Source organism: Pyrus communis, chromosome 7 (genome assembly GCF_041283825.1).
Source record: "Pyrus communis isolate YQ-2024b chromosome 7, ASM4128382v1, whole genome shotgun sequence".
Classification (NCBI taxonomy): Eukaryota; Viridiplantae; Streptophyta; class Magnoliopsida; order Rosales; family Rosaceae; genus Pyrus; species Pyrus communis.
In genome coordinates, this window is record NC_142571.1 from 30,057,638 (window position 1) to 30,083,489 (window position 25,852).

The window sequence follows — 25,852 nt, forward strand, 5'->3', positions numbered from 1 at the left end:
TTGTAATTTGTTTATTTAAGCCATTAGCTGCTTCATTATAATCATCCATTCAATTTTTAATACAAAATAAAAAAACCCTTTCGGAATTCTCTCATATTACTGGGGATCCAAACTTTAGTTCTTCACGGATTTACGTTTATAATCATTTTGCTTTATGCCGCGTCACCTAACCACAGCATAGCAAAAGTATATATTTTACACCTCATACATGTAAGACGGACGATTAGCAGCGATGTATATAGCCACAGGAAGAATATGATACAAAGATATATGTATTCCTATGGCCACACAAACACACACAAAATAGTTTATACATACATACATATGTATGTAACTATCGATGAAGAAACTCGTTCGGATTGCTATATTAGGTCTGCTTATACGTGATCAAAACCTCGGATTGCTATATTAAGGCAGTCTCATGGGTTCCTGCCAATGCCAGGTCTCCTAGGGTCGTGCCTATGGTTGTATCCTGCATCGTCGTAGTCCTGCATTGTTGCATCGAGCCTCCGAAGCTTCCTCGAAATGATTTCGATGCCATTCTGCAAAACATGCAGAATTTCCTGTTAGCAAGAGAAATTAAGCATGATTTGGCAAATTAATGTTAATTTATGTCCCGTTAGTTTATGATGGGAACTTGTAGAACAAACAATAGTAGATATTCTACCTTGTGAAGCAAGTTAATGGGATCCATGCCATCCTTGAAGCCTTCAGTAACAATGCCTACAAAGAGTACTTATGTCAGCTTACTAGGCTAACCTAAACATTTATATGCAAATAGAAATGGGAGTTAAATTATGCACCTGAGTTCGTATTCCCCTTCTGACAGTTTATATTAGTTTAAGGTGAAATATCATTTGTATCAACAAAACTAAGTATGCTGCAATATGCTCACCTGAAGATAAAGGAATTATGAGAAGTGCTGAGAGGAATAGCACTTGTAGAAGAAGAAACCCATTGATTCTAAAAGCCATAGCTTATTTTCTTCTTCTCCTCTCAGTAAGTTAAAATGGTGATGAATCTTAGCAAGGGGAGGTGAGAGAGGATGGGCTTTTATGCTCATTTGGAGTCAGAGTTGGGGAGTGAGTGGAAGCATGTACGCTATGAGAGAGAGAGAGAGAGAGAGAGAGAGAGAGAGAGAGAGAGAAAGAGAGAGAGAGAGAGAGAGAGAGAGATGTTGGTAATTCAACTGTGTGCAGTTCGTCTCCACCATCCAATAACAACGGAATAAAAAAAAAGGCGATCACAAGCCAATAAGGTTCCATACTTTACGAGGGTTGGGAGGGGATGGGGGAGAGGAAGAACATCTATCGTACGCAACTTTACCTTACTTTACAAAAAGACTGTTTTCACGATTGAACCCGTGAACTTTGGGTCACAATGAAACAACCGTTTTATTGCGCCAAAACTCTTCCTCCCAACAGCAACAGATTGATGATCAAATATTGGTGTAGGGTTTTAGCTGGCTAGCCCACAACACATAAGTCAACTGCACCATTTCTTTCTTGCTATTTCCTTTCTTTTGTCATCTTCTTTCTTATGCATGCGGACACAAGAGCAAACAATATTCTTACATTGCATGGCTCAAATTCCAGCCATTCCAGCCATTTCTGCCTACTTTTTGGGTTTTTATCACTTTTTAATACATTAATTTGCTTCCCTTTTTCCTGTGTTCACTATTATATTATCTACCGATACTGATGCATATTACATATATAGTGAGAGGAGAGTAGTGAGGCTATTTTATTTAGATATGCTCCCATTGTTTCAATGGTTGCCATATGTACATTCCAAGTGCATGCCCATTGTTACAGTAAAATTTAATAAACTAAGTAGATTTGTCTGGCTCGTGGTCTGCAGAGAAATTGTGTGAATCATGACATGAGATGAATACTGCAAAAACCCTAGACTTTTCTCTTCCTAAAATATAAATTTCGGTGCTCTTCAAAAAAATATATATATATAAATTTCGGTAGGACGCCATGATTACGTGGCTGATTAGGTTAGCTACTTTCATAAAGGTATATAGGTCTTTTGTATGTGTATATCATCCGATTTAGTTTGATGGAGTTTTTTCTTGGAAAAGTATCTAATTAGTGACGTGATCAGGCTGTCCTACTGAAGTTTTTATTCTCCAAAGAGACACAGAAAAGTATTGACATCATTTTATTTGATAAGGTCAATTACGTTTCCTCATCTATAAGTGAATTTCGTAATGGAACTTTGCTTTTTAAGACATCATGTTCTATAGGACTTTCCAAACCCTTTCTTTCTCATGGGTTTCATTTTCCGTGGTACCAAAGAAACCAAACACCATGAGTGAAATGTGGTTAATTTAGGTCCTCATATACTTTCTGGTTAGTCCATGGATGAAGACAAGCAAACATAGACCTAGAGTGGACTACATGTACATGAAAATCCAATGGGAAGAAAGAAGAGGGTAGGAGGGTTGAACTTGAATATGTTGGTGACGCATCGTCACTAATGGAAGGGAGAGCACTAACATCATAGTGTGAGGTGAACAAGTCAAAATTTTTGAAGTGCTACCAACACCAACATGGTCCAATATTATATAATCCAACAAATTAAACTCCAATAATTTTAAGATAACAAACAAAAGTTTCACTAATTGATCATCTCCCAAGAGAGTTTATGTTGGTAATGATGGTGTTTGCAGGATGGTGATCCACAAATTAAACTCCGCATTTGGCAACAGTTCTAGGTTGTCAGGGAACAATACTATATTGAAAATGGTTTTGTGTTTGCGGGGTCTTAGCATAATCCCTTAGCTTGTATCTTTTTCGTTTACTTTCGTTTGTTATTAATAACTTTGGTGGAGAAGGGTCAGGAGTGGGGTTTCTAGGTGTAATCTCACCCCTTTGAGGAAAAGTAGGTATCTTGCACGCGACTATTACCGAATAGCTAATCTCGCCTAATCTTTTTCAATTTTGAAATCAAACAAAAGAAAATCATGCAACAAAAATGCCCATGGTTATATCACAAGTGTGGAAGTTAAAATGCGTGTTAATTAGCATATTATTGACTTAAAATATATCTTGTGTAGGTAAATATCTCTCATTTACCAAGAATGACTTCCATGCAACAGAGTGGGAATGAAAGTAGAAAATACAATTTGAAGTCAAGCAAGAAGATTTTAGTCCATAGTCCATATAGCATGGATGAGAGAGAAGCGTAGAGTATTTGTTTTACTCTACACACATTAGTTAAATCGTTTGCTTCGGTAGTTAGTTATCCAGTGACCTGACATTTGCACATATCGAACAGGATCAACGCTCCCAAGATAACATCAGCAATGTTATTGCAGATTTAGTGTATGTATCTGTCAGCTCTGCAATCTGGCTTTTCACCTTCCCTGTTAATTTTCGGGGTTTTCTGATCTAATTTTTTATTCATCCGCAGGTCTACGGACTGGCAAGGTTTGCCATTTCAACAACAAAATGTCGTATATGAATTCGGCCAAGCTTTTGCTACGGTTGCGATTGTGTCGCTCGGAATTTGGATCTCGACATCTTTGCTTTCGACATGAACGTGAGACATCCCGGAGTCCCAAGAATGTATATAACGGAATCGTGGAAATCATCAACATGGATTTTCACACGTTACGTTTGTATAATCTGAATTGTACATGCCTCACACCTTGATACTTTTGGATGTAGGTCTCAGTAGTAAATAAGAACTCACATGATCGATGATTTAGCTAGATTGCTAGTTTTGTGATTGACATTTCCTGAAATTTCAAAATAAATGTACATGCCTAAACTCTTCTCATATCATCCTTTAAGAAAACAACCATCGAACGCAAGGCCAGAAAGTAAAATTGCTTCCGAATGTTGTTCGGGAGTTCACGGCCCAAAATTGTGAAATGTTATGGGAGAACACAGCCGAACCTCACCATATTTTAACACAATTTTCGGCGGTGTTCTGCCTAACTTTTTACACTTCTCTTGCACATTGGGGCGCCTCTATTGGGGTATGCATCCATTGCCCACACCTGTAGAACAGCTGGCCGAGTGAATTGGAGACGAAATGGACTGTTGGAAGAGAAAAGGACGTAGCGGAAATTTGCAGATTTGGTGTCATAGCTCCAATTTGGATATAAGATGGATTTTAGCTATCCGATGCTGTTTCAGCCTCCAAAGCTGTGTTTTAATTTCTGTAGTAAAAATCGGACATTTCTATTTCCGTCCGATAATGTCGTTTGTTTTTGTTTTAATTACCTAAGCCCTTTGAGTTGTCCCAAGGAGTTGTAATCTGTTTATTCAAGTCATTGAGGCTGCTTCATTATAATCATCAATTCAATCTTTAATAAAGAAAAACCTTTCAGAATTTCTCTCAAACAACTTGTGGATTCCAAACTTTGATTCTTCAAGGATTTATGTTTGTAATCGTTTTGCTTCGTGCCGCGTCACCTAACCAAAGCAATAGCAAGGGTATATATTTTACACTCTCGTACATAAAGACGATCGATTAGCAGCAATCCACAGGAAGAATATGGTACAAAGATATTTGTATTCCTATGTCCACAAACACACAAACTAGTTTATACATACATACATACGCACGTACGTATGTACATACATATGTAGGTACATACGTTCATACATACATACAATGCATGCTTACATACATACATACATACATACATACAGACATACATACATACATATGTATCGATGAAGAAACTCGTTCGGATTCCTATATTAGGTCTGCTTAATACGTGACCAAAACCTCGGATTGCTATTACGGCAGTCTCATGGGTTCCCGCCATTGCCGGTCCTCTTTCTAGGGTCGTGCCTAGGGTTGGATCCTGCATCGCCGTAGTCCAGCATTGTTGCATCGAGCCTCCGAATCTTCCTCGAAATGATTTCGACGTCATTCTTCAAAAACATACAGAATTTGCTGTTAGCAAGATAAATTAAGCATGATTTGTAAAATTCATGTTAATTTATGTCCCATTAGTTTATAATAAAAACTACTAGAACAAACAATAGCAGATATTCTACCTTGTGAAACAAGTTAATGGGATCCATGCCATCCTTGAAGCCTTCAGTAACAATGCCTACAAAGAGTACTTATGTCAGCTTACTAGGCTCCCGTATGGGATTTAACGTAGAACGGAAGTGCTCCCCTATGCCCGAGTTTGAATTCCCCTCCCAACAATTTAGATTAGTTTAAGGTAACATATCACTTGTACACAAAACTAAGTACGCTGCAATACGCTCACCTGAAGATAAAGGAATTATGAGAAGTGCTGAGAAGTATAGCACTTGTAGAAGAAGAAACCCATTGATTCTAAAAGCCATTGCTTATTTTCTTCTTCTTTTGTTTCTCTTCTTCTCCTCTCAATAAGTTAAAATGGTGATGAATCTTAGCAAGGGGAGGTGAGAGCGGGTGGGCTTTTATGCTCATTTTGAGTCAGAGTTGGGGAGTGAGTGGAAGCATATACGCTATGAGAGTGAGAGTGAAAGAGAGAGAGAGAGAGAGATGTTGGTAATTCAACTGTGTGCACTTCTCTTTCTCCACCATCCAATAGCAACAGAATAAAAAAAAAAGACGATCACAAGGCAACAAGGTTCCGCATTTTACGAGGGTTGGGGAGAGAGATGTTGGTAATTCAACTGTGTGCACTTCTCCTTCTCCACCATCCAATAGCAACAGAATAAAAAAAAAGACGATCACAAGACAACAAGGTTCCGCATTTTATGAAGGTTGGGGGCGGAAGGAGGGGGTACCTTACTTTGCAAAAATGATGTTTCCACGATAGAACCTGTGGCCTTTCAATCACAAAAAAAAAAACAACAATTCCATTAATGTACCAAAAACTCGATCTCCCAACAGGAACAGACTGATGATCAAATATTGGTGTAGGGTTTTAGCTAGCGAGCCCACAACACATAAGTCAATTGCACTACTATTTCTTTCTTGCTATTTCCTTTCTTTTGTTATCTTCTTTCTTATGCATATGGACACGAGCAAACAATATTCTTTGCATTGCATGGCTCAAATTCTAGCCATTTGCTGCCTAATTTTTGGGTTTTTATCACCTTTTTAATATGTTAATATGTTGATTTGCTTCCTTCTTTTCCTGTCTTCACTATTATTTTATCTGCCGACACTGATACATATATATTGCATATATAGTGAGAGGAGAGCAGTCGAGGCTATTTTATTTAGATATGCTCCCATTGTTTCAATGGTTGCCATATGTACTTTCCAAGTGCATGTCCATTGTTTCAGTAAAAATAATAAACTAAGTAGGATTGTCTGGCTCATGGTCTGCAGTGAAATTGGGTGATGAATACCGCAAAAATCCTAGACTTCTCTTTTTTAAAATTATAAATTTCGGTAGGGCACTATGATCACATGGCTGATTAGGTTAGCTATTTTCATAAAGGTGCAGGTCTTTTGTACGTATGTACCATCCGACTCTAGTTTGATTTAACTCTCAAAAGTATGAGTCTTATTTTGTAAGAGTATCTTATCAGTAACGTGATCAGGCAGTTCTATTGAAGTCTTTCTTCTCTAAAGAGATACAGAAAAGTATTGACATCCTTTTATTGGAGAAGGTCAATTACGTTTCCTCATCTATACCTGAATTTCGTAATGGAACTTTGCTTTTTAAGACATCATTTTCTATAGGACTTTGCAAACCCTTTCTTTCTCATGGGTTTCATTTTCCGTGGTACCAAAGAAACCAAACACCATGAGTGAAATGTGGTTAATTTGGGTCCTCATATACTTTCTGGTTAGTCAATGGATGAAGACAAGCAAGCATAGATCTAGAGTGGAATACAACATGAAAATCCAATGGGAAGAAAGAAGAGGGTAGGAGGGTTGAACTTTAATATGTTGGTGACCCACACTAGTGGGAGGGAGAGCACTAACATCATAGTGTGAGGGGAACAAGTCAAAAATTTTGCAGTAACATGGTCCAATATTATATAATCCAACAAATTAAACTATTTAAGACAACAAAGAAAAGTTTCACTAATTAATCATCTCCCAAGAGAGTTTATATTGGTATTGATGGTGTTTGCAGGTTGGTGATCCACAAATTAAACTCCGTGGCAACGGTTCTAGGTTGTCGGGGAAAATACCATGTAAAAATGGTTTAGTTTTTACAAGTCTTAGCATAATCCCTCAGCTTATATCTTTTTCGTTTACTTTCATTTATTATCAATAAATTTGGTGGAGAAGGGTTGATCATAGGGTTTCTGGGTGTAATGGTCCTCATGCCTTCGAGGGAGAGTATATGTCTCGCATGCAATCATTGCTGAAAAACTAATCTCACATAATCTTTTTCCATTTGGAAAACAAACAAAAAAAAAAGTGATGCAACAAGAACGCTCATGGTCATATCAAGTGTGGAAGTAAAAACGCATGTTAATTAGCACATATTGACTTAAAATATATCATTCTCAGTAGAATATCTCTTGTGTAAGTAAATACTCTCATTTACCAAGAAGGACTTATGTGCGACAGAATGGGAATGAACGTAAGAAATAGATTTTCAAGTCAAGCAAGAAGATTTTAGTCCATAGTCCATAACATGGATGAGAGAGAAATCCAGTGCTTTCTCTACAGGATTTAGTGTCACCACATGGGACAAGGATTGTCTGCCTTCCCAATTTCAGTGTCCTCCCGTATCCTTCTGTTTTGTGTGGTCACGATTAAGTCACGCCAACATTTTATATTATTTTTTTATATAGATAATAAGACAAAAATGAATAGTAATATAAAATGTTAACGTGGCATAACCGTGAACACACAAATAGAATGACACGGAAGGGTACCGGAAGTGGGAGGACAGACAATCATTGTCCCACCACATGACTGCTTAAACAGAAAGTGGTACTTTCTATTCATTTTGGATTGCTTATTGTCATATGATGTCTTGCCCCTGGTACCCTTCTCTTTTCTTTTTTTTTAGTAACTCGCTTAGTGCGGAATATTGAATTGAAAATGATAACTTTATAATATCAAAGCATATTAAAAACTAAAGTGAGTGATTTGGATTCTGAAATGGACACAAAAAAAAACTCACGCCTTCGAATCTATCATTTTAGAGAGGATATTGGAATGTATTTTTCTTTACACATAATTTATGTTCCACCCTTAAATTGCACATAATTTCTTTTCATTTTTCATTTCTACATACCTTAAAATTAAAGAGTTATCCATTCCGATTCCACCTTACCTACCAAACAAGACCGTTCTATTTAATAACATCAAATCCACTTCTTTTGGTTTTGGTTTTATGAGGACTCAGTCATGACTGACCTCACATGGTGTGGCGAGGGGATACCAGTACCACTGCCATAAACGATGCTGAGTATGTAAAAGTGGTTGTATTGTATTGGTGGCAGTCATATCACAAAAGCTCACACCACCACCTTTGAAATTTTGAATAGCCTTCAAAGTTGAAAGTTAAAAACCTACCATTTTCTTTTCCATTTGGAAACTTACATGAATTAATTTCATGTTTACTTATTTGGAACGAGGAGAGATGAATCGAAAAGGTACAAGAATTGGAAATGGAATCTATAAACAAACTAGCTCCCTAATCGATCTGATTCTTGAACTTTCAAATACGTACCGTAAACATAGAAAAACCAAAAACCAAAATCATTTTAATTCTCATTTTATGTAAAGTTCGTTTAAAATTACGGAACGATTATCAGCACTCAAAAAAAATCATCAAAACATCCAAGCTTAAATAAGGCGAAATTTTTACTCGGTCAATATATGTCCAGGGTTTTCCAATGCAAAAATCTCAAGCCACAACATTAATAATTCAATCAAACTATTTATAGCTTATGCATTAAATTCTGGAAAATGACCAGTTATAAACAACACATGACCTGAGGCCGATAAACAAATACAATGCCTCTCGCAAACTTCCCAACAAAATAATCCTCGCTATGCCACCACAATTCGCGGCGTTTAATCGTAACAAACTTCGAAAAGGCGGACATGACCCCAAAAAAAATATGATTACATGTTCCCCAAGCAAAAGAAGAAGAAAAATATCGTATGTCTTTCAAAACGCGACGTAACAATGAATTTATGAATGCATATGGTATGCGACACATAACTAACTTGACCTTCTAGCAATGATCAATATGAAAATGAGCGATGCAACGTAGGATTTGCGTTTCCACGAGTTCATGGTGACGCTCAAACCTCGGGCGAACCGGAGGTAGTTTCGCTTGCTAAGGAAATACTCTGGAATATGAACTAAGACAAGCAAAAATATGATGAGATGCAAACAAGATGACAGAAGGGGACGGAATTCAGGAATGAAGACCTGCTATGGAGGATTTCAGGAATATGGCACTTGGGGTTAGTGATAAGATGCCAGCGCCCGAACAAAATTAGGCATTATTCGTCCATTCTGACCCCAATCTTGTTGGAGGAAATCATCAGGGGTGGTGGTATGGATTAACAAGATCTTGTTTGGCGTTCTGAGCGCAATTCACCTCAGTGACACAGAAATGTGGACTTCATGAATGTCACTTACCTTCCCCTCCGATGCCACATAATCTGTGATCCACAGAATTTTGTTAGTTTTGATTGCAGGCCTTAACCCACTTCTGCAACACTCACTACCCCCACTCTTCCTCCTTGACAAAACCAGGACCCAAGCCCTCGGCGCTGATGCAATTGTTAGTCACAACTTTTGGAGATGATGCAAGTTAGTGACAACTTGAAGACGGACAGCTTCGGTTGTCTGAAAATGGCGATGCTTGACACATGCAATCCTATGACCCGACTCAACACACCCAAATGCATGCAGGGACTTCCAAACAAATAGAATATACAGAGTGGCAAAGGCTTCAAACTGAAATGGCACGACTGATGGCCATCTTGGCCCATTCTGCAGATTCTTTAATCAAGTTGTCTTCGGAAGACAAGCACTCGTTTAAAAAGTCTCTGCACGATTGAGATTGCTGTATCAAGGAACCTGCATTACTTCCCAGTGTATCTGCTAGATCTCCAAGGACACCAATGGCAGTTTTCATCACCACTTCATCCCTTCACGCAAGTAAATTAAAACAAAAAAAATGTCAGAAAAACACAACAAAAAATTGTAATTTTGTAGTACCAACGAAACAGTAGATCAACTCACATGTCTTTCCTCCTGTATATGCTATCCAAGAACTGCAGGATGTGCGGAGCATAAGATATCAAAACCTGCGTTTTCGGGGAGTTCTTGAAACCTTGGAAAATCCCAGAATATGCCTCCAAGATTCCGTTCCTCAGAGAATTGGTGTACTCTGTCATTTCATCATCACCACCCGCTGTGTGGGCAGACATCTCTGCAGCACTCTGAATCATTGGCATGGCGTACATCAAGTACTTGTCAAAGTTCTCTCCTATTGCAAGAGCTATATCACCAAAGCAGGAGAATATAGGAGGCTTTACAGAGCGGTGCAACTGGTTGCTTGACAGATCCTTGAGAAGTTGGGTCATAATTCCATCACAATAAGGCAGAATCTTATCTTCCACTGCTCTACAAATATCCCCTACAACACCAACCGTGATAGCACAGATTTGGTACTCCTCAAAATTTTGAAGCCCCATTTCAAGATACTTGTAAAACTCTGGCAAGTACTTTGCAAAATCCGGGCCACTTGTATATGCAAGGGCCCCAATGGCAAGCATGGCTTCCTCATGGACAGTAGCACTTCTACAAGCAAATACCCTCAAGAAAAGTCCCATTATCTGATCTGCGTATGGCATGAACACATATTTCGTGGGCTCTGATGAACCTAGTTTCTGAATAATGACCTGTAAGCACCCACAAAGAAGTCCTTGTAATTCACTCTGCCTTTCTTTCTCATCAGATGCAAGCTGCTGGCCCTCAAGAGTCTGATGCAGTTCAATCATGATAACAGGAACAAGTTGCAACACCATGGGGGCAGTTTCATCAGTCGAACACCTGACTACTTCATTCAACGCTTCATATGCAGCAGTCCTTAATCGTGATTCCCCAGCATCTGGTCTGTGAGTAACAGTGAGTAGAGCCTGTACAATTTCCTGGAAAAAAGGGGCAATGGGAGATGACGGGCCAAAATCCTCATAACCCTGGGCCAGAAAATAGAGAGCACCACATGCCTTCTCAGCAACATTTGGAACATCTTTCATGCTCTGAAGAAGAACTGTTATGATCTGTTGGCAGTTTGCCGGGGTAATTATGGGTGTATCCATAGTTGAACCATGAAGGAATTCAAAAATTCTTCCCAATGTCCAAGCAGTAGTGTCCTTCACATGGTTATTTGGGTCCTTTGTTAAAGCACTGAGCATGAACGTCAAAGCAACATTTACAATAGGCGTTAACTTGTTTGCCGAAGGACCCTCCAAGATGGAACCAAACGCATAAGTAGCTGCTTCTCTTTGCCTCCAATCTGGTTTTGTTATGTTTTCTTCAATGAAAGGCATAACAAGTGGAACAATATCATCTCCCACTGTCCGAGCAACCAACCCAAGGCATGTCCCCCCAGCCATAGCAATATTCCAAGCCCCATCTTCCTCCTGATCATCTTCCTGCTTAAGAAGCGTCTCCAAAAGCATAGGGACGAGGGCAGGGATTGCCTGCTTGATAAAGTAAAAGCAAGGAATATCAGAATCCCTGCTAAAATCACCCACATAATTTTCCAATATATCGATCTCCTCGTCACAAATCGAACTCCAGAATTCAATGGCTTGAAGAGCAACAGGTTCCTGGTCTTCCCTTACAGCTTTTGATGTGATGCTAAATATGTCCTGAATGTAAGGGGCTAATTTCTCGTAGTAAGATGAAGAAATGGAAACTAAACACTCAAAAGCTGCCTGTCGAATCTTCACTTCAGGGGACAGAGTTGCCTCACAGACAACTCTCATAATATAATCACGCTCCATATCATTGCTAAAATTGGCCTGAGCAAAACCCAAAGCATTGTACAGTGCTCGGGTAGCAGCAAGCCTAACATCATTGCTCCCTTCGGATGTGTTCATACCCTGAACTACAGCTGTCAGTATTTTATTAACCTGATCTTGATCCACGACATCAGAAGAGATTTCCTCACACAAATACCCAAGAGTCTCTAAAGTAGCTTGCTTTGCATGTGCTGGTAACTGATGAATATTCGACAATAGTGATCCAATCAGTTCCGGCCACTGTTTCATGGGCAACTCAATGCCCGCAACCTTTGCAATAACTTGAGAGGTAGTTGAACGAGCATCAGCTACAGGGGAAGCGAGTGTCTGTAACAAGAACATCTTAATCTGCACTTTCACAGAAGTTTCCAATGCAAGCCATCTTTGAACAAGCTCCAACTTTCTAGGTTGTTCTTTAGCATCCAGGGCATTCTTCAGTATCAGACCTGCTAATTTACGGCTTTCAACAGGTTTTTCTTCATTTGCTAGCTCTCTAGAAAGAGACAACAAGAACGATGGAGGATCTTGCTCCTGAAACTGTTTCAAACTCTCTTCAGCTTGATTCCGTACAGTTCCATCTATAGATTGAGCATTCAGCAGCACCTGGGTAACTTCCATCGATGTATAGTATCTGCGAGTGTAAATTTTAATTGTTTAGACATATTGGAGAAATACAAGATAGGAGACAATTAAATCATAGCATTTTACAGAGACCGAAAAACTGTTGAAAATCAGATTCAGAAAATATTAACATCACACAAGAATAGAAAACTATTACGCCAGAAAATCTTCTTCGTTCCACCAACTTGGTTTACAGAAAGATGTCTAACCGAAACAGCAAACCCCCCACTTTGCCCAGAAAACCATTCACCAATGCACTGGAAAGTTTACTGATGCATCTATTTAACAATCTAAATCAGTAGGCAATACACACACAAACTTGGCAGGAAACAACATTTACTGGAACACCGCAAATTATCAGGAAACCAAATTTCAACATAAAAGAAATTTACTACCCATACAATATGGTGTGTACACGTATACATATATACATACACAATAACAGCCAAGACTTATCCAATTAAATGGGGTCGGCTGTATGAATCCTATAATGCCATTGCGCTCGGTTTTACGCCAAATGCAAACAACAAAAAAACCTACTCCATCTAATCACCAAAAACCCTACTTATGCACAAACAAATCCACAACCGAACATATCCCCCGCCAAGAAATCCAAAACATAACCAAACACAAACAATTTCATGGATCGAATGAAACTTCATACAAAATTGCATACATCTCCAACAAACCTTAACAAAAACAAAGCTAAAATTCACAAAACGCAATCCTAGGCCATCAAATTACTCGAAAATTTAACGCATCAAATTCAAATTCAGCGAATCGAACCGGAACAATCAGGATCAGACAACAACACGACAGTACGCACAAACGTAGTTACCACCGAAACAAAATCGAGGTTTCCGGAACAGGACGGCGATAAAATTACCTGAAAAGCAAAACTAAAAGAACCTTAAAGTGGTCGAACGGTCGTGGATCGGGAGCAGAAAGTCTTCCTCGGAGACAGCAACAGAGACAGACGCAGAGGGCAGAGAAGCAAATTGCTACGATGGCCTCGGATTGCAGAAAGCTATCAACTTTTTCTTTCTTCTCTCTCTCTCTTTTTTTTTTTCAAAAAAATATCGGCTGCAATAATTTTGTTTTGTGGGGCCTATTATCGTACGCCTTTTCCGGAAATTGGTTTTCGTATGAATTGACTTGGTATCGAAAGTTATGGGGCCTTCTTTTGGAGAATAGCTTGGGTTTCTCATTAGTTTGAATTTTTCTTCTGGGCCAAGTAACTGATTTGTATTTTCGGTTGGTAGCTGACGTGAGTAGGATCAGTTGGTCAATGTATGAGATTTAGTTTGGAGTTTGATTCTCCCCTCGACGCATGCAAACTCATTGAAGTTACAATGAAGTTTGAATCATTGTATTTTATACTCTGGTTGAAAAAATGCTTCTAAATCATAGTATAGATAGCAAAGAGCTCGTTATTCAAGTTGTTAAGAACTCACGGCTCATAATCTTGGATCATCAACCCTAATATTTTTTTGGTTGACAAACCATGGTAAGTTTATTCTTTTTGTTTGGTGAAATTTGCAATCTAGTTGGAGAATCAAGAAATGCATTTCTCTGGGCCATCATGCTTCAAAATTCGTCGTGATAATCGTCGTTGACACCAACATCATAGACTACGCTATAGAAACATAATAATGATCCAGCATCTCCTCCGCTGTTAATTTTCCGTCTTTGTTATTATCTGCGTGAATCGAACAATGCCACACATTTGATTTCATATATTTATCTCATCACGTCTCATAGATAGGAGTAAACAAATTGAACCATTACTAACCTCGGACATCAGAAAACTTGCACAATATTTAGCATAGGACAATTCTCCTGGGTGAATGTAATGCAGCATTGGTTTCAATTCTTCCGGTTCCAAGTGCCTGTTAAACATTTTTCGATTTCGAAAGATACTGGTACATTTCTCTTACTATATCATTGGCAGCAAAGGAAGAAGATAAAAATGAAGTGATTCTATTGCATTTATTCTATATATAGCTTGTCTGTACATTTTGTAAACTTGTAATCACTTGGAATTTGGCATTTCTTTTTGTTGTAGACTGCTGGCAGTGTAGATGCAACTACGTCCACACGCGAGCAGGTTGTTAAATTAATTCTAGTAATTCCAAGTTTCACTAGCCTTTTGTTTGAAAGATTTTTCACTTCTGCGCTGTGTTTGTGAGGTTTACTGTTCGAGCATTAGACATATGTCGTTTTAGGCACATACACTGTTCTTTTGCTCCGGAAACATCAGGCTCCATTTTATCAAACTAAAAGTATATGACTTAAGACGATACTATTTCGATACGAAGTGGAAGTTGTTCCTGGAGTGGATGCGCCTGATTTGAAATGCGCGCTAGTTTGTACTGAAGTGGATTTGTACTAAACTTTTGCAGATGATGTCCGAGTGGGATGATGAGGATGGAGATGAAGCTGAAGAAGATGAAGAGTCGCCTGAGGTGAGGAAACACTAGAATTGTTTTCGCTGGACTTATTACAAGACGTACGAACGTACTGCACATGCTGTCCTAGGAACATAAAGAATGTTCTCTTGCTCTGATCATACGAATGAATGTTAATTCTAATTTGATCGATGTATTGGTCGACTGCATCTGGAGTCTGAACCAAGTGGATGATTTTCCAATTTTAAATGCATGTTATGCCATTGCTAGTTTGTACAGAAACAGTTTTCTACTGAAAATTTGCAGCATGATGAGGCGTCGTACGAGGTGGAACATGACAGGATGAGACAGGAAAGAATGAGGAAGTTTGGTAGCTAGAGCTGATAAGTACTGAAAACTTGCAGTATGATGAGGACTTGTATGAACCGGAACAGGAGATGATGAGACAAGGAAGAGTGAGGAGGTTTGGCACGTTGTTTGTTTAAAACTTTGATGCAAAGAGACAGACACGTTACGCTTCTTTTATCTCTTAGGAGAAAATAACAGTCAAGCGATTCTACAAAAAGCAGTTCTGAGAGAATATGAAGAGGAAACTAACTGAATTGTTCATGTAATTTCCTTCTATTTGCTTCCAACAAACAACGTTCCTAATTAGTAAAACCCTTTCACACAACGCTCTATTTTCTATCCTAAGTATATACCAGTTACGCACCACTACTTTTTGAGTCAATGCTCAACCTAATGAAAGCAAAATATTTTATTTTGCTGTATTTTTCAAATGACAAAATAAATACACAATTAGGATAAGCTTCCGCCAAAATTAATCGAAAAATTCATTTCTCGGGAGCATCAAGCTTCAGAATTCGTCGTGAAAATCCGCATCAAAATCTTCGTTGATGCCGTCATCATATACTGTGCTATAGAAAACATAGTCATGATCGAGCATCTCCTCGAGCGTTAATTTTCTATCTTTGTTATCATCCGCCTGAATCGAACGATGTCACGCATTTCATTTCAAATTCATATCAACATGTCTCATACATAGGAGTACCCAAATTGAAACATTACTAACCTCCGACATCAGAAAGCTTGCATAATATTTAGCATAGGAAAATTCTCCTGGGTGAATGTAATGCAGCATTGGGTTCAATTCTTCCACTTCCAAGCGTCTGTCAAACATTTTTCGATTTCGAAAAAGATTAGTAAAGTCCTCTAAACTATAATATTGGCCAGCAAAGGAAGGAAAAAAAATTAGGTCAAAAAATGTGTTAGCTTTAAGTTCAAGGTATGCATGCATACTTGTTCTTGTTCACATCAAGTTCTGCAAATTTCTCTTCCGGTGTGGGTACATTTTTCCCGCCCCTTTCAAATTCAACGTAAGTCTTGTAATTATCATAAGCGTTGTGTAAAAACTCGTGGAAATTCAGTTTGCCATCGTTATCCTGATCCATCCGCCTGTAAATTATAAGCAGACATTTCGTTAATCCGTTCCTTTGCATCAAATTATTCAGAAAATATATTAAGGCATTAATATGTTTAGTGTGAAAGACAGAGAAGATATGTGAGAAAATGTACTTCATTTTTTCCCTCAACAGCCATTTGTGAATTTCTTCGTTGTTACTGTCTTCTGGGTGCAACAAACTGCAACAAAAAATGGAGATTTCTGTTGAACCAGAACTCGCAAATCGTATATTTTTTGCCACAGTAATATGGGAATGAAGGGAATTTACTCTTTAAATTCATTGAAGTTAAGTAATCCATTCTTATCAGCATCTGCATTATCAAACTGCTGCTTCCACCATCCAGCTTCACCGTGCTCCATTCCGTTTATCTCTGTTTCACCAGAATTCGAGATACTTAAAACCTAAACTGTTCAAAGCTCTAAAACAAATGTCTTTTCTACGTATCTCCACACCCCCCACGTGATCAAAGTTGAAGGAAATTGAATAGAAGTTTTTCCAACACGTCATGTCTTTCCTCAAGACAATACGTACGTCCTGCAGAAAGAATCTCTACGTACTTATAAAGAAATAAGTACATCCTGCAGAAAGAATCTCTACGTACATTCACACACACATAAACTTATAAAGAAATAAGTACGTAGTTAAATACCTAGGTCCTGTATGGAAAACTTGGGCAGATACTCCATGAAAGAAATTGTTCCATCACCATCTTTGTCATACGATTCCACTTCTTTCTGCGTCCTATAATTCAACCTCTCCACGGTTTGTTTCATGACCCAATCCTCGAGCTCATTAGAGTTAATCAACCCGTCTTTTGGCGCCTGGTCTATCAACGGGAACAAAGTAATCAGCCTCAACGTGAGGTTCAACTTTCCCTCATCGCCGAGATATTCATGCATTTCCTCCACCTCACTCGCATTCATCATGGGATTGTTGTTGTGTTCCGACAACCCCACGCGACTATTCGTTTCCCCTCTGAATCCACCACTTTCCTTGGCGTACCACTCCATCTTGGCTGCCAGAGGGTCGAAAATGGGGGCGTGACCCGCGTAGCCAAGACGTCGGTTGAGGCCAAGGTGGGGGTGGGGGTGGTTGGGGCCACGGTGTTTGGAGGGAAGCATGACGAGGAGAAAGATAAAGGCGGTGGCAAGTAGCGCGTAGACCACTGCCTTCGCCATTGTTTGGCATCAAAGAAGAAGAAGAAGCCAAAGCATGGGGGGGAAGGTGGTGATGATAAGCAGCCTACGACCAACTGAATAATTTGGGTGGTGCAGAAACGGTTAGTGACCGTTAAAATTGGGAGGTACATATGATGTAATGTAGCACCTTTGCTTTTATTGTCAGAGATCGGGTGGGGGACATCTTTAATTGTTCCAATTTAGCAAAACCTCGGCAGGTGTCTGTCTCTCTGTCCAGGTTTATTTAAGGTTTTCATGTTTGTAGTAACTAACGGATGCACTCGAGCAATTATTTGATGGTACTGGACTACCGTGTGGACTATTTTGTCATAGTTGGACTTGTAACAATTAAATTGGTAACCTCATAGCATTGAATGGTACGGAGACCGAATAGCTGAAAGTGAAAATATAAAATCAGACAGTTTCGGAAATCAAATCTAACAATTAAAAAACCCGTAGTACTAAAAGCTACGTAGCATTGCAGCGATTTTATTGTGCTATATAAAGAACATAAAACGGTCTTTACATAGTAATTAGGACAGCAATTCATATATATTAAAACAAAACAAAACAAAAAAATAAAAAAACATTAGATCGATGGCAAAATGTAGGCCCTCGATATGCATTATATTGTGCCAGTTAAACCCAGGGAGTTAAACCTTTCTTTGCACTTCTACGATAGGGGAGACGAGTAACCCAACGAAAGAATGTTACACAACGACGAGGTAGAAACTACGTACATACACAACATACTGCTCTATTTTCAAATCTCTTGAAAAGACGAACAGATTAGGAATATACATCCCCCGTTAATGTTTCAAATAAACGACGGTCGGTCAGTGACTCTTCTGCTTTGCACCCTGAAACCAAGGCCAGTTTGACTCGCAGACATCACAGGGAGAGTTGCCATCGTTGTCCTTTGCACTTGTGTCTGCATTTTGCTTCACAAGAAATTCAGCAATGCCTTCTCTATCACACATAACAGCGTAATGCAATGCGGTTTGCCCCTCATTGTCCTTTCAAGACCAAAAGAACAGAATTTTAGGATGGCATGACAACGGGGATGGGGTGGGATTCGGAAAAACTTAACGAATTTTGCTACCGTAAGTAAATGTTTATCTTTTAATCTACCTTTTCATTAACATTGGCATTCTTGCTAACTAGCAGCTCTGTCATGTTCAGGTGCCCACGATCCACAGCCCAATGCAATGGGGTCCTTCCCTCACTATCTGCAATCAGTGCACGTAAACTGTTTTACGGCAATACCAGCATTATACAAGCACATAAAAAGTTTGAGCACAAGAAATTCCCTTCAACATCCTAATATAAAATAAAGGGTAGCATGATAGACCACCAATAAAAATAGACCAAACACTTTTCTGTGTGAGGAGAGAATACATGCCACAAAAAAAACAATTAAGGCATGTACATGCATCCAACGAAAGAAACATGCGGTGTGCTATTTATGTGAGGAACAAGCAATAAAGGCTAGGTTAATAGAGATATGCACCCGGCTCAATTTGAAGTCAAACTTGGGGTATCACAGCTTTTTGGCCTAGCCTTTTCAAGCTTTTACAATTTCTGTGCTGATTTCCAAACATATATAAGCATGTTAACAACAATACTGAAATTGGAGGCTTCCTCGTTTCTACATGCCTTAATGATGTTAGTTTGAACTTTATCCTATGTGTTATCAAAGTTTATACTTAAGCATGTTGACCATAGCATAAAACGTATTTACCTATCTTACATGATCACAATCCTAAAGGGTCCAATCCACTGTTGTTCAAACTTTGTTTTATGCATCCAAACTTGGATATTAAGCTTGAATTATAGCTCATTTATCAAGGAAATAACCTCTAAAAAGCTGAGATTTAACAAGGAAAGGAGCTTCTATGAAGCTGGGCCTAGTTTATGAGCAACCTTAGTCTGTTAACAACCCATAAAGAAAGAAAGTATACATGACTTCATGGTTATGGAAGTATTAATGGAATACAACAATTACGATAACGTCAGTTGAAACTTAATGAACCTATTAAAGAGGCAGATGGAAGAAAACAGACCTTTCTGATCCACCGAAACGCCACTTTCAATGCATTTAAGCAAATTATCCACTTCTCCTTCTCTCGCAAAGGCATGAATAGCATCCATCTTTCTGAAAAATAAAAACAAAACACCTTACGTTAGCATTACTTTTTATTTATTTCCAAGACATGATATCTACTAATCGACAACAATGTGTAAATATTAACCCTCCCATGCTTAGCAGTCCTAAGAAACTTACAAATCCTTTTCAGATTCTTCCTCGTAAACAAAGGTGCTGAAAACCGGTCCCATTGGTCCTTTAGAATCATTACCAGATGCACTACCTTCTCCACCTCTGCTCTTCTAGTAATCATATGTCAATAGACAGAAAGAAACCAGCAGAGAAAACCCAACAGAAAGTAAGTATTGCTGTCTGGCAGGACTAAAATAAAGTCGAAAACAAAAGAATAAAGACTCACCACAGTCAGACCTGCTGCCCAATTAGGATAAAGCTCTGTGACAATATCAATGTACTTCTCCATAGCATCTTCAGGAGGCATAGCACCCAATTTCTGCCAAGCTTGCCTATAAGAAATCACCGAGCGAACAGATTCAAAAACACAGCAAGCCACTAAAGTAAGATACACAGTTTAATCAACCCTAATTCACCAATTACCCAGTAAAAACATTACAATTAGGGCAAAATTCCATCCATCTAATCATGATATTAACCAAAATCAATCCAAGAAACACATTACCCATCCCTATCAAGCTGAAAATAAAATCCATATAAATAAACCCAAATCTTTCAAGTAAGTTTTCGGTATAAAGAAATGGCAGAGCAAATACCATTTCGCGCGAGCAGTCATTTTCAGAGCAGATGGCTGCGGCGCGCTGCAGGGTCCCTCAGTAGCAATCTTGTAAAGCCCATAAAGCTTCAACTGCGCATCACTCGACACCTTCTGTCGATCCACCGCAGCCGCCGCGACAAACGCCGTCGCCGCGCTGAACAGCTCGTCCAATTCCGTACTCTCCACGCCTTCCCAGTCATCGTCACTGTCAGCTTCGCTGCTATCGTTCCTGACGCTGCCGTGCTCGGCGACGACCGATTCGGCCTCAATTGCCGCGGAGCTCAAATCGGCGGAGCGAAGCTGGTCGTCGCGGGGCTCGGATTTGAGCGGCGGCGGATTGGTGTCGGCGGGGGCGGCAGCGCGAGCGCGAGTGAGGCTGAGATTCTCTTCCTTGAAGGAGATGACTATGGCGATGAGCTTGGCGAGGAGGTAGGAGAAAATGAGTCCGAGGATTATCGATTGGAGGAGCTGCTGCCACTCTCCGCCCATTGTTTCTTCTCTGCGTAAAATCCTAAACCCCAACCCCAAACCCTAGAAATCGGGGAACTAGAAAGAGAAAGAGACAGAAAAAGATTGGAGTTTTAGAGAGAGAGAGAGGGAGATGGTGTTTTACGCCCCGGAGATCAGAGCGCACCGCATAGGAGACAATCATCGGGTCCTCCGCGGACAAATACAGTTAGGTGCGAGCTCACTCATTAAATTTTAGTTTAATTAATAATTAATTTGCTTATACCCAACTTAGCTGAATTTTTGTTGTGTGTATCTATTAAGTTTTAGTACATGAGTTGCATTTGATAAAATATTAATAAAAAATAAATAATATCAATGTACATGAGTTACATATAAAAAATATTTTTTATATTACATAAAAGGCCCTTGCCGTATCCTGACCTTGCTCATACCGTTAACCATGTCCAAACTGTGTCCGGGCGTGTCGGCACATCCAGGTGGCCCTCCGATAGTTCGAAGTTTTAAAGTGTCTGTGCAACATAGGCTAAAACACATGCAACTTGTTCAACAACCAACAAAATAAAGTTAGTTGGAGGTTACCATTATAATAAATTTTCAATTCATGTTACACATTATTTTAATTTTTGATTCATGTAAAATTTGACGAACATAGCATGAAAATTCAGATAACATTCGTATAATTCCCTTAATATTACACATTGTTGATGCTACATTAGGAATTCACCATTTTTTTTTTTTTGTCTAAATACTTATCTTATTTATACTACATGTCCATACAAAACACCAATCGCTAATATCTTTTTATGTCCAAAAAGAAAGGATTGGTAACAGTTTATAATCTATGGGTCTTCTCCTCCATTGCAACATTCTTCATCATCAATACTTGCACTTTCCATAGCCTGCCAACAAAAAAAAAAGATTAATTAGTAAATCAAACAATGATCAATTAGCTAATTACTATTCTATACAGAACAAAAATCATTTTCTGATCTCGGTGTCCGGAGCCTAAGGACCAAGTGATCTAAATCACTTAAATTGAATCTGACCGTCCCCATTAACTTATTTCACTTGACCATCTCACACAAACCAAAAACTCCGATCTATCTTTTACACAAACCAAAATCCTTAAGTTTCAGACAGTAAAGTCTGTATAGGATCCAAATTGTTCTACACAAAAACGAAAAAGGGTTTGCATGAAACTGACTTGGATCGACGGCAGTGATGGCGCCAGTCTGTTCAAAACCACAATCAGAATCCTTCCTTCCCATTGCTTGAAAGTAGACATTCATGGCATACGCTGCATGGGCTCTAACTGTGTTGGGCATAAAGCACGGCCCACCTTGTTTGATTGGCCCACAATTCAATCCCAGCCCACAAACATAATCAATATTCTTCTGCAGCGCCTCCGGGTCGGCCCCTTTCTTGGGCAAGCACCACAATTTCCCGCCGTGTGGTCGCGGCGGGCTCGCCGGTGCCAACACTGGGACTGGGCCTGGGCCTGAGTTCTTAGGTGTAGTCGAACTAGCCTGTTAAATCCAAGTCCACAAACCAATCAAGCACATACATAATAATAATATCAAGAAGGGGAATGTTTTAGGGTGATTATTTGCGGCGGCAGCTACCGTGTGCCGAAGGATTCCGACGTTGTAGGTCGGCGTCATGTCGGGTCGAAAAAGCCCGAAATTCCTCTCAGGTGTTGGGCCGGACTTGAGATTTTCATTGAACAAGGAAAATACGAAGGTCTCAAAAGTTCGGTTTGGCATTAACGGGGTGCCATAGCCTGATGTCACGTGTTGAATGAGATTTCGATTGTAATCCTCGGCACTCTGTGCGTCAACCCCAACTTGGGCCGGATCACCCTGAGAGGGCCAACCCGTTTCGGCAATAACAATCTCAAGGTCCTCAAAGCCCACAAGTTTCATGGCTGAAAAAACAGCATCTAATTGTGCATCCAACATGTTGGTGTACAGCATTTTAGTATTCCCGTCAAGCACACCGGGATTTGGCCGGAAAAGCGCGAAATCAAGCGTTTCGGGGGAGTATCCGAAATACGGATACGGGTTCACCATGAAAGGAGAATTGGTGGATTGCAAGAAAGTGAGTAAAGGTTTAAGGACATGGATATCGTAGCCTTGTCTAAATTTGCCGGAGGAAGGTGGGGTTGAGCTGGAGAGAATGCCTAGAGAATGTGGGGTGGAGACCTTAATTTGGCGGTCCCAGGACGCATCTACTAGTGCATTGTGGAGGGCTTGCATGGCAGGGACAAGGCCAGAAATGAACAACTTGTTTGTGGTGGATAATACTTCGTTGCCTACTAAAATTCGGACAATGTTGGTGGCTGGGATATGAGGCTGGACGTTGGTTTTAAGCCACTGTTGGGCGGAGCGTATCTTGGTGAGGTGGGGGATTTGGTCATTTGGGATAGTAATTGTGACAGCGATGCCGGTGTGAGCAAAGGCTCGGAGTATGTCGGGGTTGGTGTCAAAGAGCCTAACACGGTTGATAATGGTGGATTCCAGAAGGAAGTGGGCGACTTTGGCCGGCGGAGGAAGGTCATTCGCCATCGTGCCATAGTTCACTCCTATAGATCCTTCCCCTCCTATCAACAAAAAGCAAAGAACAGAAAAACAAGACTTTTATTAGCGTAAGCGATAATAAGGGAAAAGATATACTAGAACACATGACCTCGCTTGCATAGAGTAAACGCTCTTAACTACTTCAGCTTCTGATAGATGGTATGAGGGTTGGAGATTATGCGTACCTTGAACGAAGATTGAGACGAGGAGGAGCAAAATGCATCTTCGAGACGACGCAAAATTGAGAACAAAATTTCCCATGAGTAAGAGTAGTGATGTGTTTTGGAGTGCTGTTGTGCATATTGATGCAAGGGTGCTGCTGGTGTGCCGGTTTTGAAGAAGTCACTTTTGGATTCTTTGCGTTGGAGTTGGGACTTGGGAGAGTACGGTTTCTTGCAGCCGAGGGTTAAGTGTACATGTCTTGAGAGAGCTTTTACCTTTTTGAGCCTACTTTTAAAACACCGCCCGCAATTAGATAATTTGATTGGAATGAGATCCACTCTGGATTTTTGTATCCGGAGGCCACGTATCGAGAGATCAAAACTGTTCAAGAGAAAGAAAGAGATATGAATCGTTCAAATCTTTGGATTTTTGTGGAATAGTCAAGTGAGATGGCCTAATAAGAGCAGTATGATTGAAATTGAGTGGTCTGAATTTCTCGATCCGTGGTGTCGGATGCAAAGATCAAGATTGGATCTCAATTCAATTTGATTCTCTGTTTCATCATTTCTTTTTCTTATTTTATATAGATTGCAAATCAGGAATAATTTTTGTTTAATTTTTTGTTGAACTCGGTGTTAATTAAGTACTTACCAATCAAACAAAGTGATAAAAGATGTGAATATATGCTGTTATGAAAGTAATAAGCAAGGGATTGATATCTGAAATTCAAGCTTTTGTTAGTAGCTAAAGTTGATTAAGTACTGCTGAGTCGATCTTAATTTAATTGGATAATCGCTTGGGGGAATTTACCTTTACTTGTCATGATGAACAACTGAATGATGCTTGCAGTCCCAAATAAATAAATTAATTAATTCGAAGTGTAATATATCTTTTTCACAAACGATGGAATCCTTGCATTAAGCTAATTGATCTAAATTATGGGACGGGAAACTCGAACTTGGATGCAGAGGTTGAAGCATACTAGCACATTGCTTTAGCCAATTTAGCTAAGCACAGATATGCAAAGTCTAATGTTAAAAACTTAGATGGAATAGTAGCTTAAGTAAAAATTACTAGAATGCGACTATAACATCGATGGATCTTAAGGATCATGGTTAAGTTAGCTAGCAGCTTAATTAGCACATCTGGCATAGAAATTTTGTTTGCACCTGTAAAATTTGGGAGGGAATGGCCAGTGCATACACATGATCGGATTGCCGATTGAGGAAAATGTACGTGCTCCAAATCAAATGGTGTTTCACGTACAATTAGACGGGATCGGATAACCCTTTTTCCTTTTTTTTGTCTATGTTATTGGTATTCTCTAACGAATTACTAAGGGTAGTGATTTCACATTCTCGTTTTCTCCCTTTGCATGTAACTCTACTATTCTCGTTTTCTCCCTCTGCATGCAACTTTAGTATTCTCTAACGAATTACTAAGGGTAGTGATTTCACATTCCCGGTAGCTAGGCATGTATGGGTCATATGTCCACGAAATTATGTAAGGCTAGGTAGCCCAGCATACTAAGATAGGGTTTGCTGGTGTACAAGAGGGTTAAATTCTTGGATCAGTACAGACTTGCATTCAGTCATTAGCGAGAAGATATACAGAGTAAAGAACAATAGGGTAGATGGAGCTGGCACTGGCGCTGCACATCGATCACCTGTCTTTTTCAATCTCTCTTCTTTCTTAATTAATTTTCCTTGAGGAGCTTTAATTACAAAAGCGAAGAAATATGGGCTAGAGATCCTCTTCGGATTTCACTGTCCGAAGGCCAAGGACGAGACTACTCAAATTGAATCCGACCATCTCTATTAACTTTCGCTGGCTCACCTCACACAAACCAAGGACCTGAATTACCTGGTCATTATGCTCTGAACACTAAGGTCCGGAGAGGATTCAAATTCAGAAATATGAACATCACAACAAGGTTAATCTATAATGGAACAATATTACGGTAAATTAGAGTCAATTATTCAAAAAAAAAAAAAAAAAAGAAGTTATTTACAAATTAAGTTATTTGAACGAGATCTGTGATATACCTTTGCTGGCGATTTGAATTACAAAAAGGAACACCGCCTTCTATTAACCACAATTTGAAAGCTAATATACGCAGGAAATTAATGTACATATAATCGATGTAATTCTATATCA

The 25,852-nt window shown here is 39.4% G+C and overlaps 6 protein-coding genes across 9 annotated transcripts; all 6 read right to left on the reverse strand.

The window, feature by feature from the left end:
* Positions 1 to 100: 100 nt before the first annotated feature.
* LOC148696044 (uncharacterized) lies at positions 101 to 1,293 on the reverse strand. 2 transcript variants are annotated; one of them, XM_088698049.1, is made up of 3 exons: positions 896 to 1,293; positions 668 to 723; positions 101 to 563 (listed from the first exon to the last, which is right to left on the reverse strand). In XM_088698049.1, exons 1-3 carry the CDS (start codon positions 972 to 974, stop codon positions 420 to 422), a joined length of 279 nt encoding a protein of 92 aa, XP_088554175.1. In that variant the 5' UTR covers positions 975 to 1,293; the 3' UTR covers positions 101 to 419. The 2 variants fall into 2 exon arrangements, with proteins under 2 accessions (XP_088554175.1, XP_088554176.1); XM_088698050.1 differs by having other exon boundaries at positions 101 to 542; positions 896 to 1,264.
* A 2,980-nt stretch (positions 1,294 to 4,273) lies between these two features.
* Positions 4,274 to 5,424, reverse strand: LOC148696045 (uncharacterized). The gene is made up of 3 exons (XM_088697817.1): positions 5,246 to 5,424; positions 5,025 to 5,080; positions 4,274 to 4,898 (listed from the first exon to the last, which is right to left on the reverse strand). The coding sequence occupies exons 1-3, from the start codon at positions 5,322 to 5,324 to the stop codon at positions 4,773 to 4,775; spliced, it is 261 nt and encodes an 86-aa protein (XP_088553943.1). The 5' UTR covers positions 5,325 to 5,424; the 3' UTR covers positions 4,274 to 4,772.
* A 3,390-nt stretch (positions 5,425 to 8,814) lies between these two features.
* Positions 8,815 to 13,718, reverse strand: LOC137734701 (importin subunit beta-1). Of its 2 annotated transcripts, none has more exons than XM_068473961.2 (3): positions 13,448 to 13,718; positions 10,151 to 12,571; positions 8,815 to 10,056 (listed from the first exon to the last, which is right to left on the reverse strand). In XM_068473961.2, the coding sequence occupies exons 2-3, from the start codon at positions 12,556 to 12,558 to the stop codon at positions 9,858 to 9,860; spliced, it is 2,607 nt and encodes an 868-aa protein (XP_068330062.2). In that variant the 5' UTR covers positions 12,559 to 12,571; positions 13,448 to 13,718; the 3' UTR covers positions 8,815 to 9,857. The 2 variants fall into 2 exon arrangements, with proteins under 2 accessions (XP_068330062.2, XP_088553177.1); XM_088697051.1 differs by having other exon boundaries at positions 13,471 to 13,662.
* A 1,831-nt stretch (positions 13,719 to 15,549) lies between these two features.
* Positions 15,550 to 17,666, reverse strand: LOC137733162 (uncharacterized). Its single transcript, XM_068472322.2, has 6 exons — positions 17,082 to 17,666; positions 16,700 to 16,802; positions 16,545 to 16,610; positions 16,269 to 16,424; positions 16,042 to 16,138; positions 15,550 to 15,954 (listed from the first exon to the last, which is right to left on the reverse strand). The coding sequence occupies exons 1-6, from the start codon at positions 17,608 to 17,610 to the stop codon at positions 15,826 to 15,828; spliced, it is 1,080 nt and encodes a 359-aa protein (XP_068328423.2). The 5' UTR covers positions 17,611 to 17,666; the 3' UTR covers positions 15,550 to 15,825.
* A 403-nt stretch (positions 17,667 to 18,069) lies between these two features.
* On the reverse strand, positions 18,070 to 21,231 carry LOC137733901 (acyl-CoA-binding domain-containing protein 1). 2 transcript variants are annotated; one of them, XM_068473117.2, is made up of 6 exons: positions 20,485 to 21,231; positions 20,115 to 20,220; positions 19,895 to 19,998; positions 19,674 to 19,765; positions 18,742 to 18,839; positions 18,070 to 18,626 (listed from the first exon to the last, which is right to left on the reverse strand). In XM_068473117.2, exons 1-6 carry the CDS (start codon positions 20,973 to 20,975, stop codon positions 18,447 to 18,449), a joined length of 1,071 nt encoding a protein of 356 aa, XP_068329218.1. In that variant the 5' UTR covers positions 20,976 to 21,231; the 3' UTR covers positions 18,070 to 18,446. The 2 variants fall into 2 exon arrangements, with proteins under 2 accessions (XP_068329218.1, XP_068329219.1); XM_068473118.2 differs by having other exon boundaries at positions 19,895 to 19,995; positions 20,485 to 21,230.
* A 380-nt stretch (positions 21,232 to 21,611) lies between these two features.
* On the reverse strand, positions 21,612 to 23,973 carry LOC137733146 (O-Glycosyl hydrolases family 17 protein). Its single transcript, XM_068472306.2, has 4 exons — positions 23,719 to 23,973; positions 22,580 to 23,556; positions 22,162 to 22,483; positions 21,612 to 21,856 (listed from the first exon to the last, which is right to left on the reverse strand). The coding sequence occupies exons 1-4, from the start codon at positions 23,792 to 23,794 to the stop codon at positions 21,834 to 21,836; spliced, it is 1,398 nt and encodes a 465-aa protein (XP_068328407.2). The 5' UTR covers positions 23,795 to 23,973; the 3' UTR covers positions 21,612 to 21,833.
* Between the last annotated feature and the right edge of the window lie 1,879 nt (positions 23,974 to 25,852).